Source organism: Poecilia reticulata, linkage group LG5 (genome assembly GCF_000633615.1).
Source record: "Poecilia reticulata strain Guanapo linkage group LG5, Guppy_female_1.0+MT, whole genome shotgun sequence".
Taxonomy (NCBI): Eukaryota; Metazoa; Chordata; class Actinopteri; order Cyprinodontiformes; family Poeciliidae; genus Poecilia; species Poecilia reticulata.
Window position 1 is genome coordinate 23,894,907 of NC_024335.1, and position 15,481 is coordinate 23,910,387.

The window sequence follows — 15,481 nt, forward strand, 5'->3', positions numbered from 1 at the left end:
ACTGGAGCAGAAGATGCTTTTGTGTCACCTGCTGTGTCACCAGCAGTCCGCCGTAACAGAGGCTCTTCTTCGTCACAAGCGGCTCTCTGACCTCCACAAGGTGAGGATATCAAACAGCAGGAGATAAATGTGCAACAAGCCATAAATAATCTGCTCTCTGCCATCTGTTCAACACTTAAAGCCTCAGTATAGATCGATGTATTTTTCAGAAGACAATGCTTATTGTTTTCTGTAACATAACAGTTAAAACATGGTTTCATTTTAGCACAACTGCATAAACAGGACTGCTGGGGACCAGGCCATCGTCTCCTTTAGATTCCTGCATTTCACTCTTTGTAATTCAGATCAGCAGAGGGTTGTGCTGTACAGGAGTGTTTCATGCATAACTTTTCACTTTCATTCTGCACACTGGTGTCATGTCGGTTTTAAGGTTGCGAACCCACATGCAAGAACACAGTCAGACAGAGCGAGTCAGAAACAATAATGTTTATTGAAGGATCAGGGAGCTGGTGGCGAAGCCGAATCGGCGGACCGGTTCTTCTACTGCCAACGGGAAAAAGCAGGGTTAGCGAGAACTCAGCGGAGTTTCTCCAGGAAATGACTGAGGTGAGCTTACTTGGCGTGGAGGTATTAGGGGCGAAGCGGAGCGCGAGCCGAGTGTCCGTTGACGAGCGATGCTTAGCTCTGATGTCGGGCACGGCCTGGAGCCTGATCCGTCCAGGCGGTCCTCCGGGAAGTTCGGGCGTGGGCCTCCTGGCCCGTAGCGTCCCGAAGGGGAAATCCCGGGGAGGGATCGACGAGGGGAGATCACGCACACACACACAGGGAGTGGCGTCTGACCGGGAACACCGGCAGCGTCGGGAAATCACACAGGAGGGAGGTGATCCACAGCGGGGAGACAGACTTACACGAATGCGGGGGCAGCTGGTTTCCGGGAAACAACTAGAAGACGGCGGGAGAATCTGGCGAGGGAGACAACAAGGGTTAGACGAGAGTAATCACAGAAGGCCTCTTTCTGGAACGCTGGTTACCGTGGTAGGCAAACACTCAGGCGGTGAGACGGAGTGTAGCTGCTGCTTATATCGCAGGTCCACGCCCTCTAAACCAGCTGCAGGTGTGTGTCCGGGTTGAACCAGGACACTTCTCAGGGGTGGAGCATGGGTGACATCTGCTGGATGTCTTGAGAAGTGGTGGTTCCAGGGACAGGTGGAAATAAAACTAACTAAAGGAAAACAAACTAAGAAACTAGGAAAAGGGGAGGACAAACAGACCCTGACAACTGGGACCTGGGGCAGTATTCATTTTTAAAGATTTCTGGGGTTCTGAAAGGAATTTTGTTTCTGAAACTTCTCTTTTTATGTAGCAAATTAATCATTTTAAAATTATTTTAATACATTTTCTGTTAAATATTCTGTGGCTGAGTGGCTGAGTTTTACATAATCAGTCTCTCTCCTGATGTGAAGCCAGTTATGATTCATCAATAAATATTATTTTTGCTGCAACTGTATTCACTTTAAGACCTTCACCATCAGGTTTAAGTTGGTCAAAAAGCAGAAGGGTCGCCTGTCTGTGGATGACATTGTTTGGTTGTAACAGCCTGACATCTCTGATCTCCCCATTGATTAAAGTTGCAGAAGAGGATGCACCATGCCCAATGCCTTCACACTTGTGAACGTCTCCTCAGTTTTCAACGTGGCTCTGGCTCAGCTTACCAGAATTTGTGTCAGTTGACTAAGCCGTTTTACGTAACAGCTCAGCACCTAATAACAAAGAGTGAGGATGGCCTGTTTTTTCTTTTTTTATATATATATATATCCTAAATGCATAGACTTGGTGTATCAATACACCATCAGCCTGGTATTTTTTAATCTTAGAACATGCCTGTTCGTAACAGCTACTTCACAGTTTGAGGTTTTTATGCAGAACAGATGTTGTGTCCTTGCTTTTGGCATCCATCACCATGCAGCCATGGAGCTGGTCGAATGACCCAAAATTCCTGCTGTTGCCCTGTAGCGTTATGCGTTGTTTCTCTGCTTACGTTTCACCTTGTGAATTGTAAAACAATGAAGCTGCTCTAGGTGGAACCCTGTGTGTTCTCCTCTCATATTTTTGTCAAAAGGTTATACACTGACTGTACAAACAGTTTTTGTTGTTTTCCCATTTTACAGATCTACTTTGTTTTGACTGTATTAAATGAAACACAAATATTCTGATGCTTTGCTCCAAATGACCTTTGGTGCCTTTTTTTTCCCTTCAGGATTATTTGATTTTCTTCATTGACATATCAGTATTAATTAGGCCTTTCAGCCTGAACTAACTTTCTGTGCACCTGGGACGATTGAAGTGATGCAAATTATTTTTTTATTATTCAGCGTTTCAAAGAGGACTATAGTGTCTATTATTATAAAATTACTTGCTGTTATTCTGTCTATAAAGTGTTGTGTCGAAGTTGACTCATGCATTTCTCAATCACATATCACACTTACAAAGATTATCCTGCTCTGTTGCGCCTCTATCTTATTAGTTGGCTTTTGCTAGAATTCATGACGCCTTCCTCTTGGTGTCATTTTCTCAGGACATCAGTATTTCCTCGATTGTCATGGTTCCCGCACAGCTGCTCCATGGTTCATCAGACTTACCTGTTGCTTTTTCCTGTAATCACTCTTTCCAATATTTATGCTTTCTTTTTTTTTTTATCAGGTTCTCCTGCTGGCGCCAATCTTCCAGTTCCCATTTTCCAATACAATCCCCCCCCCCCCCCCCATTTGCATTGCATTACTTTGTAGCTACCATTCCTGGATATTTCGAACTATTTATCCCATCAAATCATCACTTTCATCATGATGAGCTTGCTTATAGTCTTTGTTTGGTTCCCACACAACTGTAGCTTGCAACAGATTCATCCCTTTCAAAACCATTATTGTCTAAGGAGTTACTGCCCAGTGGAAACATCTAGTTGTGTCCAGGTGTCCTCCACCTCCCTCAATGTTATGAGGAAAAGTTGATGTTATAAGGGCAGGCTTTCTTCTTCATTATTCCATCCATATTGTGCAATGCATCAACACCACTAGTAGTAAAACAGACTCCATGTCTGATAGCTATGACTGTGTTTTTGCATCAAAAGTCTTAACTTGACTATTTCAGACATTTTTCCTGACAAATGACTCAATTTGTCAAGAATTTTTTTTTGACAAATTTGTCTTTTGTCAAAACAACTTTCATTTGTGTTTCATTTGACTGTAAAATGCTTCCCAAAAAGCATCTATATTGTCTCTATGGACAAATTTAAGTAAAACTTCAAAGTGTTGATTTAAGGTTATGTCTTCCAAAAGCCCTAACAGCGAAAGCTACTCAACAGTTTTTGAAAGAAGGGTCTGTACTAACAAACCAACCAATTTATTCAGACTCCACAATTTCTCCAAAAGAAGGGTGTTAAAAGATCGAGCATGAATTATACCAGAAGCTAGCAAACCATCAGTCGTCTTTGCGTTCTTGTTTATGCCACTTTTCTGGTCGAACTCCTTGATCCTAAGAACATACTGTGCAATTTTATGTTTCTCCGAAACCAAAATGTTTGTGTTCCTTTCCTTCCTCTGGGATCAAAAAGGAAATACATCTGAGACTATACTCAGAAGAAACACATTTCAAACAGAGGAACAGGCACTTGTCTCATGTAGGAGAGTTGCCTAAACCTTCAGACCAGCTGGCCAAACAGAGACAAACTGAATTCAATATCTGAGCAACTCAACATCTGCACATTCATTGGAAAGGGTTTACATTTATTACTAAACCTTAGCATTCATAAGATAAGGCATTCGGCCTTATTACAGATTGTATTATCTGAGTTCTCTACATACTTTCTGTAATCTCACCCTTAGGAGTATTGGCAAGAATGTTAAAAAACAAAGGAAGAGCAAGCCTAAACAATACAAGCTGAGGACAAATATATTTTATTTTTTATTACAAACAAACTTGCTTAGATTTATCAAACAGGCAAAGACCATGCTGGATAACATTTTCTCTATGTGGGTCAGACAGCATTATTGTGAGATTTGCGAGACTGGATGTTCTTCAGATTGATTTCTGCACCAAGCAATCTCTTAACAGAAAAGATATGCATGTAAATCAGATTAATTATTATTGGTCTACTATCTGTGATTTTGAGTTATTTGCAGCCCCAGTTAAGTTGCGTCCAAGACAGCCAAACAAAGATAATACTAATGATGATAACAATTACAGCCTATTAGTGTGGATGCTTGCAGAACTGTGCAATAGGCATCAGAGATTATTTTATCTGTGATAATCTGGTTGCCGCCTGAAAATCAGGAGAGCAAGTTTTCCCACACACAATTATCTAGAAGAATATTAAAACATATTACTCACCAAAAAGTGACATCAAAACAGAAAGTAAGTGTGTTATCCCGCTGCAGATGGGAAACATGAGCAAAACTTGAGATTGCTGAAGACTGTGTAGAATAATAAATACCATTTGAAGCAAATATTAAAACCCTGTGAAATTTATATGACATGTTTCAGAACATTAAATTTAAATCCTAAATAATAGTCATGTGTTACATTCACTTGAATAACCTTTTGGGGAAGAAAGTACTTGTAAGAGTACTTTTACTACACTGTACTTTTTTTTTCTTTAACTTGAGTAATATTACTATTGGTGCTTTTACTTGAGTAGATTTATTTTACATTTAAAGAAATAAATGAAACATATTCTTGGATTTCTGAAACCTATGAGCTAATGTTTATGCAAATTTGAGCATAATTACTCAACATTTTATATGTCGCTGTTTACATCCTTATTGATTTTTGTATCAATAAATATGATTATTTTATTTGAAAGGTTACATAAAGGTTTGTTTATGTATTTATATTAAAGTAAAAGCTTGTTTACCCTGTCCCCCCCAAAAATAAAGCAAACCACTGCTAAATTCCTGGAGCTGGACTGGACCTCTGCATCGGCAAATACATTATTCGAATTGTATTAGAATCCCCTGATTCTATTGCTCTGTTTTAAAGTTTTTATGTCTTACTCATTACACATAAAATAGAGATGGTGCTGTATATTGCAAATGTTTTGTTACTGCAGTTGTGGCGACACTACCATGTAACAAACTTGTTATAATCACACTGAAAATGTGTGATCAGATTACTTAAACAAATGTTTTGATATAAATGAGGCTATAACATCCTCAGATTTGTTATGTTTGTGAACAGGACCAAAAATAATGGAACCTAATATAATTTGAAAAGCAAATTAAGTGTAATAGCAAACATAAGAAATCTACCTAAAGCTTAAATGTCTTGCCTGAACCCTTTTACACACTGACCTTCTTCTCAGTTTTTGGACCCTGATGTTTTATCTCCTCTCTGGAACAGCCAGACTGCTCCTTGAGGGAATTCCTCCCGCAGAGCGGAATAACGTTCAGGGCTTTTTTGTCTTTGCTGTGCGTGTTGGTGTGTGCTGCAGGAAAGCCTCTTTGATGGTAAAAGAGGACGGAGGGCAGGTGGCCCAAGTATGTGTTTGTATGTGTAGGAGAGAGGACACATTGTGAAGTCTCACTGTACAAACTTTCTGGAATGATTGAAGTCTGGACAGAATAACAAATAGCAACTCTCTTATATGGCAGATGTCTCCTCTCGATATATGCTACTGTACTCGTTGATTGTTCTAGCTGACTGTGTCATTATGTAACATTTACACAAACTCTGCACAAATGTTTTTTTTTTTTCTCATGATGAAACAGATTATGCACCTAATGAAATTTGTCTGAAATTAACCTAAAGGTGGGAAATATGACTGAGAACTCCAGCATAGCCTATCATTTAAGAATAAAAATAAAAGTCAAACGACCTGCATTTGTCTAGCGCATTGTCCAAACAACAGGACTCCAGAGTGCTTCATACTACATTCAGTCTTTCATGCACACATTGATGCAGTAAAACTGATAAGCTACATGGGAGCCACAGCTGCCCCTGGAGCAGACTGCCATACGATCGGTTCCAACATCCGCTTTAACCGCAGTCAGCAGGCAAGGAGAATGAAATGTTATATTTTGTTCTACATCTGTTGTTGGTGACATTAATTTCTGCCTAAATTCTTTCTGCCAAAATGTACTAAGAAAACTTCAATGGTGGGTAGGTAAACTTGGCGATAAATATGTGCTACTTCTGAAAACATGCTATTCATTTCTGAGGCTAGCAGCAGTTCCTGCATGAATGGTGCCCAGAAATCCAGTCTGTCTTTGAAGAAAATTTGTAGGCCAGCAATTATTGGGTGTAGTCATTCCTTATTGGCTGCATGTTTAAATAATTAATAGAAAGCTTGTGCAGGGTGCAGGTGGAAGATACATTTTCTGTCCTTAGTCCTTGTGGTGCTCTTTAGGTTGTGGTGCCCTGGGTGGGCAGCCATAATCCCCAATATTAGAACCTCCTCTGTCTGATGCCTCCAGCCTAAAGATGATTTAAAACTCAATGGGCAGCTTGGTAACTGGAATGGTAGACAGGTGAGTTAATAAGCAGATGGGAGAGAGCTTGGATGTGCGTGTAGCTGAAACACTGAGATACTAACAAAAGTGAACGATAGCAGACACACAAACCAAGGAGTACACAGAAACTCAAATTCAACAGATTATGAACAAAGAACTAGCAAAGAAACAGGAAACCAGATCAAGCAAATGACACTAATGACTGCAACTCACAGCAGATTAATATACATATGAATAATAAAATACAATATAAGGAATGAACTGAATATGAAAAGACAACACAATTCCAAAGCCCCAAAGTTTATGACATTGGTGAGACATGATCCATTTTTCTGGTGTGGGCTAAGGCTCTGGCAGCGACATTTTGACGTGTAAAGATGCTTTTGCTGTGACCTAATAAAACAAAAGCGTGCGCCAATTTTCTGTGTTCTATTTTGAAAGCCGGAAAAGGGTAGAGTGAGCCGGAAAAGGGTAGAGTGCCTTCTCCGGGTCAGGGGGGTCGTCCTGCCTCAAGTGGAGGAGTTTAAGTATCTGGGGATCTTGTTCACGAATGAGGGAAGAAGGGAACGGGAGATCGACAGGCGGATTGGGGCAGCGTCTACTGTGAAGCGGGCGCTGTACCGGTCCGTCGTGGTGAAGAGAGAGCTGAGCCAAAAAGCGAAGCTCTCGATTTACCGGTCGATCTACGTTCCCACCCTCATCTATGGTCATGAGCTTTGGGTCATGACCGAAAGAACGAGATCACGGGTACAAGCGGCCAAAATGGGTTTCCTCCGCAGGGTGGCTGGGCTCTCCCTTAGAGATAAGGTGAGAAGCTCGGTCATCCGGGAGGGACTCAGAGTAGAGCCGCTGCTCCTCCATGTCGAGAGGAGCCAGTTGAGGTGGCTCGGGCATCTGGTAAGGATGCCTCCTGGACGCCTCCCTGGTGAGGTGTTCCGGGCATGTCCCACCGGGAGGAGGCCTCGGGGAAGACCCAGGACACGCTGGAGGGACTATGTCTCTCGGCTGGCCTGGGAACACCTTGGGAATCCCCCGGAGGAGCTGGAAGAAGTGGCTGGGGAGAGGGAAGTCTGGGCCTCCCTTCTGAAGCTGCTGCCCCTGTGACCCGACCCCAGATAAGCGGAAGAAAATGGATGGATGGATTTTGAAAGAAAACCTTTTTTTTTTTCTGGCAATGTACTAACGTGATTTAGTGAATATAAAACAAGCTGACTGACACCCTGCACCCCCGGCAGCAGCGTGTGTCGTGTTTATTCATTGTTGGCCAATATTTACCCTGCGACGACCATAAATTATAGCCACACTCGACTAACAAACAACTACCCCAGAGTAGATTCACTGAGACCAGTTTTCAGGTAATTACATAACCACATCATTTCCACAGCGCCACTATTTATCGCTTATCCGTGAGAGGACCACATGGCAGCTATAATCGCTCGGCGACTGCCATGCACTCCCCAGCATGATGAATGCGCCAGTAGATTGACCTTAATTGACTTTGAGTGCATCGTCGTCCAGCAGTGTTCAACAAAATCCACTGAATGGGCTTAGTGGTCTGTGGCAAGATCTTTTCTTCCTGTTGCTCCTAATTATGCATGGTGAGGGCCGCAGTGCTGTGGAGCACACAGCATAAGCTCAGTGCCTGTGAGAGAAGCTACTTGGAATCAAACACAGAATTCAAAACATGTGAAATTACTATTTTTTTCCCCCTCCTTATGTTAGTGAAGAATTGCCTTCATAAGTTCGTAATCTACTTAAAAAAATACTTTAGTTAAGCTCTTGCCACTATTACATGCTGGCCTGACCTCTATAAAGTCACCATTGTTTCAGAAAGCAAAGCTGTTCAGAGGGCTGTGCTACTCTGTGCACAATGTGGAGCAGTGTGTGAGCTTTGGCTAAAAAAAAAGAAAAAAGGCTTGATTTTCTTTTTTAATGCTTTTGAGGAATGACACTTACTGGGACAAAAATAATGCAATATTTAAAATGTACCAGTGAATTAAACATTTTGAAACATCAGAATGTTGCAAAACCCAAAGATAAGGCAAAGTGCCACTAACTGCTTTCCTTAAGTGTTATAACTATTCTAAGTAACATAGAAAGAATTGCATTTTGAAAGTACAGTTGTAGGAGAAATGCTAAAACCTGCCTGTGAGGACTGAAGTGACCTCAGAGTTGTTGTTTTGCGATCCTGGAGTTTGGGGTCAACGCTGTCTTGGGTAACACAAAGCGTTAGCTAATTATAGAAATCTAAATACCAAAGGGAACACTGTTTGGTTCAAACGAGGGCTTTAATGATGAAAAGGTAAAAGTCAGCATTGTTGTTCCCCAGGAAAGGACACACCCAGCCTCCGTTCATAAAAGACAACAGAGTTTACAGACATAGCTCCACAGAATTATAAAAGGAGTTCAGAAAGGCCAAACGTGTGAAACAGCCTCTCTATGATTTGCTAAATCTTGATGAAATCCGTCAGAGTGCCAACGACGTTTTGCATTTGAGAACAGAAGAGCTTGAGGAGTGTTTGAGATACCTCACATCAAATCACAGCTTAGGTTCAAAAGATGAAGAGAAAACAAAGTGCAAAAACTCAATTCAGTTCAATTAAGAAACTTAAATATTGTTGCCCCCTGCAGTCAGAGTTATACTCAAGAGTGATTGTAGATGCTAGGATCTCCTGTGGAAGTCAGTATTACAACAAATTTTGTGAATGATTTATTTCATTAATTTAGTTTAAAATGAACGTTGCGTATTGATAGACAAAGGTTTTGAATGAAAATGAGTAGTTTGAAGGAAACAAGCTTTTATAGTCTAAGCACCACTCCACCCACCACATAGCTACATCTTTAAACACAAAACAGGCAAAGCTATAACTATGCAACCAAGACCACAGTTTATCTGTCCCCTTAAACAGTGAGGATGAAGGTAAAAAAAAAAAAAGTAAAACTCTCTCAAGTTCACTGTGAGTTTACTCCTGCAAATTATGCCAATGCAAAGGTTTCAAGTATCCATAGCAACCTCTCATTTGAAGGCTGCTTTTATACGTGTCTTTAATTAACTGCTCTGATTCCTGCCTGTCCTCTGATTCAGATGTGAACACCCTCAAAGTAAAGATAACAGTCTGCACCTCTGCTTCATTGTTTATTGCATAAACTAATCAGAAATGAAATTTATTTGTCATTGTTCAGTTATATCCATAGCGCTCATCCCTTGCCAACAGGTGAGGACAGTTTTCGGTTTAACCGAATGACTTGTAATGTATTATACTTTATATTGTTATGTTAATTTATTTTTTACTGCGTTTAAGGATATGACCAACTGATTTCAATGCACTTTGCTCAAAAGAACAATATAATGACTCGGTTGTAAAGTTTTCTGGTAACATCTGAATCCTGAGCAGGACTCCGTTAACAGCTCCAGCTTCATTTAGCTAAAGTATCTCTTCTCAGCTCTTATCTTACTTGTGAAATAGACACCTGTGATGCCCAGTTTCTATGGCTACCCTGTGTTGTGAATTGACCTCGGCTGACAGCGAGTACTCAAGGGAACTGCACATGTATCATCTTTTAGGCTGACAGGCAGGTGAGGAAAGGTGAGACTCACCTTGTTAAAAAGAGGAAAGAACAGAGCAGACTACAGCCAAAATAGAATGATCTCCTTTCAGATGTGGAAAGCAAAAAGTCTTTTCCTTTCTGCTGGAGACAACAACAAATACACAGGTATCTAGTATTTAAGTGATCCTCATTTGGTAGGGTCCCAAAGTTTATAAGACTGTCTTTCAGACCGTGACACTACCACCGCCACCAATCTGAATTAGTTGATAGATCTATGCTTTCATGTTGTTTATGCCAAATTCTCACCATATGATCTGAATGATGTATTTTAAATACAGAATCATTGGCCCAAGCAATTTCCCTCCCCACCCCCAATCTATTATTGTCCAGTTTTGGTCAGCTGAGTGGACTGTAGTCTTAATTCTGCTCTCCTTAAACTAGCAAAATGAACTTTTCTTCCCCATTCTGATCCTCAATCTGAACTTCAGCAAGTCGCTTTCACCTCGTCCAGATCACGGACACCAACTCTATTCTTTGAGAGCTGGTGTCCCAGCTCCAACCCAGATGAATTACCTCCTCTGTATGTCATCAAGTTCTGCAGGAGCTTGTTGAACGTCTGTTGACTCAGGTGTGCTAAGAGAGGGGCTCATCAAAGAATGCAGGACTCCAGCTCTGAAGGAGTAGGAATGGTTATTACATAGCAGGTGTACGCCTGCTGTGGGATGCACAAGACTGTTTCTCAACGAAGGGGCTTAATCTCAGAACAAATGTTCAGCTCATAGCCCTGGTTAAATGCTCTTTCAAATAAATAAAACTATCGTTGCTTTCTGAGAAGATCTTTACATTCCCACACAGGAAGTCAATTGAAATAGTTAAAGTTTGTGTAAGCTGTCTTATAAATTAGACTAAAAGGCCTACACAGGAAGACACCTGATCTAATTTCACTAAAGGTGCGTTTAAGTGTCCTCCTCAGCGAACCTGAGCCGGAGGACAGCGGAAAAAAACCCGATCCCCGGAGCGACGTCACATCAAAACGCGCAGCCGGCATATGACCTAAAAATGGGGCGAGCCTTGTCCGTCCTGTGTGCGTAAGCGGCAGCGGTGGCACATGGCCCGGGCAGCTGTTTACGTTACCGATGGCGTATCAAAATGGAGACGCTGCAGTTTTTTATTTATTTATATTTTTATTAAAGTAAGAGTTCGATTTCTGCGTGCTCTTAAAGCGGCACTCATCCAATTTGTTCAATGAATTCATATAATGTGCGTGACGTCCACGCGCTTATATGCTGCCCTTCATTTCCCATTCAAACGCGACTTTAAACGCACAAGATGCCACCAACACGACGTGAACAGACGGCCGCGATTCTCCAAAATGTTCGGCGCGCTCTGCCTCCGTGACGGAACAGTCCGTTCCAAAACGATTACAAAGGCGCGTGCCAAACGCTCCCGCGCGCGCCGGACCGGCTACGCAACAGACACACAGACACATCCAGCATCATCAGCTGTGCGTGCGGTAGGCGGACCCGGAGCACTCTTCGCATCCCACTTCGGAGAAGATTACTAGGATAATTTACCGGGGAAACACATGACAGTGAGGCTGGGGAGAGGGAAGGCGCTGGGACGTGTCGCTGGACAGAAGAGGCGAGAAAAGAAGGTCGAGACAGAGCCGAGCTGCGAGCGGAGGCGAAAGCTGCGTGGAGATATTTGGAGTTCGAAGAGGGCACCGCTACTTCCCTGGTAAGAGACCACCGCTTAATATGTTAACCTTGATGTATTTGTGCTATGTAAGACTTGTCGGTGTTTCATGACAGGTAATTCATTAGAATTAGTGCAAAAAAAAAAAAAAAAAACACACACACACACAAAAAAACCCACTTTATTTTTAAATTATTGTGTATGCCACAAGCATCAATCTCCATTCAAGGCTGACCAGTTGTCCATTCAAAGTAAAAGTCATACCGGGTTGCAGAGCTATTTAAAGAGTTGCGAACATGGTGCACTTCATTATGAAGATGAATCTATATACCACACGGTGTCCTTTTATGTCGCCTTTGTTCCCCGGGGCTTATCGGCAATGATTTCTTTCACAGTTGAATGTTTATTTTACCCTTGGATATCTATTGGCAACATAAGTAGTGAGCTGCCAAACTGTGACTCACAGTGGTACTGACACCCAAAAACATTACAACACAGAGTGTGTTAAAGTGGGATATTATGTGATATGTCAGCACAAAGTTTATAGAGAGAAGTCAAAGGAAAAGGTTGCAGTTTTATACATCTATCACAAATAAAGATACCAAAAGTGTGATGCACATTTGTATTCATCCATACCACCCCATTACAATGTTACCACTAAATGTTTTTTTTTTCCAGAGAAACTGGAAAAAAAAAATAGAAAGAGAAAGGCACAACTGCCAAATGACAATGAAAAATTATCAAAAGGAGATGCCAAGAACCACTGTTCCGGTGAGAAGATTTGTCAAAACGGCAACTATTAGTCGTGTGCTCTACAAGTCCATCATTTATGTGAAATTTAGAAGAAGAAAGCTATTTTTCAAAGAAAGCTACACGAAGTCCCATCTAATTCTTTCTTCAAGACAAACCCAAACTAAAATTCTTGAGTGAAATGCAGTGCAGCAGTACTAATTGAAGTACCTTCTCCTAAATGGAGCTTTATGAGTGAAACTGCAAGCCCTATAAAGTGTTGCAGCGTTTTTTAATAACACATTGAAAACTGACGTTCATTGGTTCTCTGCATCTAATTTGCTGTCAGTAAAACTTGGAGAGTCCCACTTTTAAAAACTTGCAGCTGTAAATGCGGCAAAGGTGATTCGGCAAACTGTTGACCCCATTCGGATGATGACTTTAGAGTCATGCACCATGTTGTGTTTGTCTGCTGTGTAAAGTCATGATATAAATACAATGAAACTTTGGGCTGTGTTTTTTTTTTTTCTTGAAAAAAAATTGAAGAGTGATGAAAACTTTTGCCTTTCATTCAGCGAACTGCGGCCACAGACTTTGACATGCAGTGATATTCTTCTCTCTTTGGATTCTGATCAGTACTGCTTTTCATAGTTTTTTATGTAATCATATAAAAACTATGCAAATGTTTTTTTTTTTCAATGTTTACCTGTTATACGAAATATATTGTTGATATGATTCCTGATTTTGTCATATGTTTTATATTTTTGGAGCTTTGGCACTTTAGTCGCAAAGATTTATGTTTAACATGGGCAAAAAGGACACTGAAACGCTATCCAAATACATTAATGGCAACCAAAGTGCAAATGCTTATAATATTGCAGACATGGAAAAACAAAAAAACACTGATCAACCTCTTCCTGTCAGAAATCAATTTGATTTCGTGTCATTCAATGTCAGGCATGCTTGGATTTTACAGCTTCACACTGGTTATTTTTCCAGAACTGCAAGTCATGTTTTAAGGCACACTGATTAGGTTTCCACAGCTGGCTCACAGTGTGGCCACAGGTGCCATCTGCTCTTCATGTTTGGCTTGTGATCTTTCATAGCCAGTGGGAGGAATTGACACATTTGGTCTGCCAAGTCCAAGTTAATAATAAGGGATAAATCCTTCTGTGAAGCATGTCATATGCAGAAATATATTTGGATGGTCACAAGAAAAGATGCATTTATATTGGTATGATGAAAGTGACACTGTTGGATTTTTTTTATTGTAAAATAGATATTCTAATTCCTCTATTGCATAACATGTTGCACCGTTAGTATGCATGTCCTTGTTGACAGCTTCAAATTTCAATCAGACTTTAACGGTGTGTATATTTTTTTTAGAATGAGCTTCTTTTAGTTTTAAAAGTAGTTCAGGGCAGGTTTGAGTCTCTTATGATCCACATACTGCCCTGGATCTGTTCTTCTCTTGATACATACATTTTCAAAGATTTATCTTGCTGGGGTAGGACATTATTTTTTGTATCTGACCGGCTTGACATTCTTTAATTGAGTCACATTTCGCAGTGAATCTCCTAACGGATCAGTGGGAAAAATCACATTATTTTCCATTTCATAATGTCTCCACTGCAGAACTTTTGAGCTTTGATGAGCAAAAATGTTAATGTGGGGAGATGTTTTGTTCTGCTAGTTTTGAGGGGAAAAAACTGTGACTTCTTCTCTAGCCCTTTCTTCTTTATTATTAGAGTAGATACAATAATGGGGTTGTACCTTCTTGACTTAAAGCTTCATGGCCAGCTTCAAATAGTGAAGTAGTATTGGCTCACATCTGGCAGATTGAAAATAAACCATGAAAGAAAGGATATTTCCCATTTTGTAGTCTTATTCAGGAGGAAAAGAGATGTCCTGTCGTGAATTTGTTAAAATTTTTGAAGACACAGAGACCTATGTTCTGATCTGGTTTCCTGCTACGTAGCTTTCTCACCGTTTTGAGTAATATATCTGATAGACTAAATAATAAACTTTACAACAGTTTGTCCTGCTGTAATTGATTTTATTAGTTGATATTTTCTTGATCAGTTAGTTTCATTACTCTTGAAAATTGTCAGAATGAGTATACTTCATGTAGACTTGTGATTTTTTTAATCGGAACCACTTAGTGAAACTTTCTGTCATGAAATATTTTCGAGTTTTATGTAATACTTAGAGCGTCTACAGTGCTGTAAAAATAAAAATGACATACATCTATTCTTCTGACAGTATTTACTGTAGCCCAATGAGACATAAAACACCTTATTATAAATAATTTATATTAACCTAGTTTGTGAAACCTTTATTTGATTAACAGCAAGGCTGTCTAAAGGGCTTTACATCATGAACACATAAAAACATCATAAGCACACCATAGAGTCAACAATTGAGAAAACCAGTAACAAACATTGCATTTTGTCAAGTGACATTGTTAAAATCATCGATACTCATCAAATATGTTGGTCAATGTTCCATTTATTACGGTTCAAAATCAACTCTAAAACTTAGTATTTCAGCTGTTTTGCAGTTTTCTGGAACTTTATTCAAGATTTGTGGTGCATGGAAGCTGAATGCTGCTTCTCCATGTTTGGTTATGGTTCTGGGGAAGCAGAGCAGAGCCAGAACCAGAACGAGAAGACCTGAGTGATCTGGGAAGGTTGAGATTCCAGCAGATCTTTAATTTATTTTGATGGTAAGTGATGGATGAACGGAAGTATTTTAAACTTCAGGGAAATTGAATAAAGGACCCTATTAGTGTGTTCACAAATGCAAGGGAAAAGTAATATATCACTTCACTGAGTTACTCCATGTTTGAAAATATAGCCTCCAATAAGGAAGTAGCCAGTACTGGGTGTGCAAAATGCTTAATTTTGGCACTAAATCCATCCATCCATCCATCCATCCATCCATCCATCCATCCATCCATCCATCCATCCATCCATCCATCCATCCATCCATCCATCCATCCATCCATC

The 15,481-nt window shown here is 40.5% G+C and overlaps 2 protein-coding genes across 3 annotated transcripts in view; one reads left to right on the plus strand and one right to left on the minus strand.

Annotated features, from left to right (window-relative positions):
- Window positions 1–471: 471 nt before the first annotated feature.
- The window catches only part of LOC103465269 (uncharacterized), a 24,057-nt gene continuing 9,047 nt past the window's right edge, over window positions 472–15,481 (minus strand). Inside the window, exons 2-4 of the mRNA XM_008409920.1 lie at window positions 1,032–1,286; window positions 617–962; window positions 472–543 (exon numbers count right to left, since the gene is read on the minus strand). Coding sequence (XP_008408142.1) covers window positions 488–543; window positions 617–962; window positions 1,032–1,286 — 657 coding nt within the window. The 3' untranslated portion in view covers window positions 472–487. The remainder of the gene's footprint in view (window positions 544–616; window positions 963–1,031; window positions 1,287–15,481) is intronic.
- The window catches only part of LOC103465227 (sodium-coupled neutral amino acid transporter 3-like), a 38,892-nt gene continuing 34,686 nt past the window's right edge, over window positions 11,276–15,481 (plus strand). The window contains exon 1 of one of the 2 annotated variants that reach the window (XM_008409862.2): window positions 11,276–11,786. The gene's annotated coding sequence lies outside the window, so the exon portion shown is untranslated. The remainder of the gene's footprint in view (window positions 11,787–15,481) is intronic. The other variant, XM_008409863.2, reaches the window with a different exon arrangement.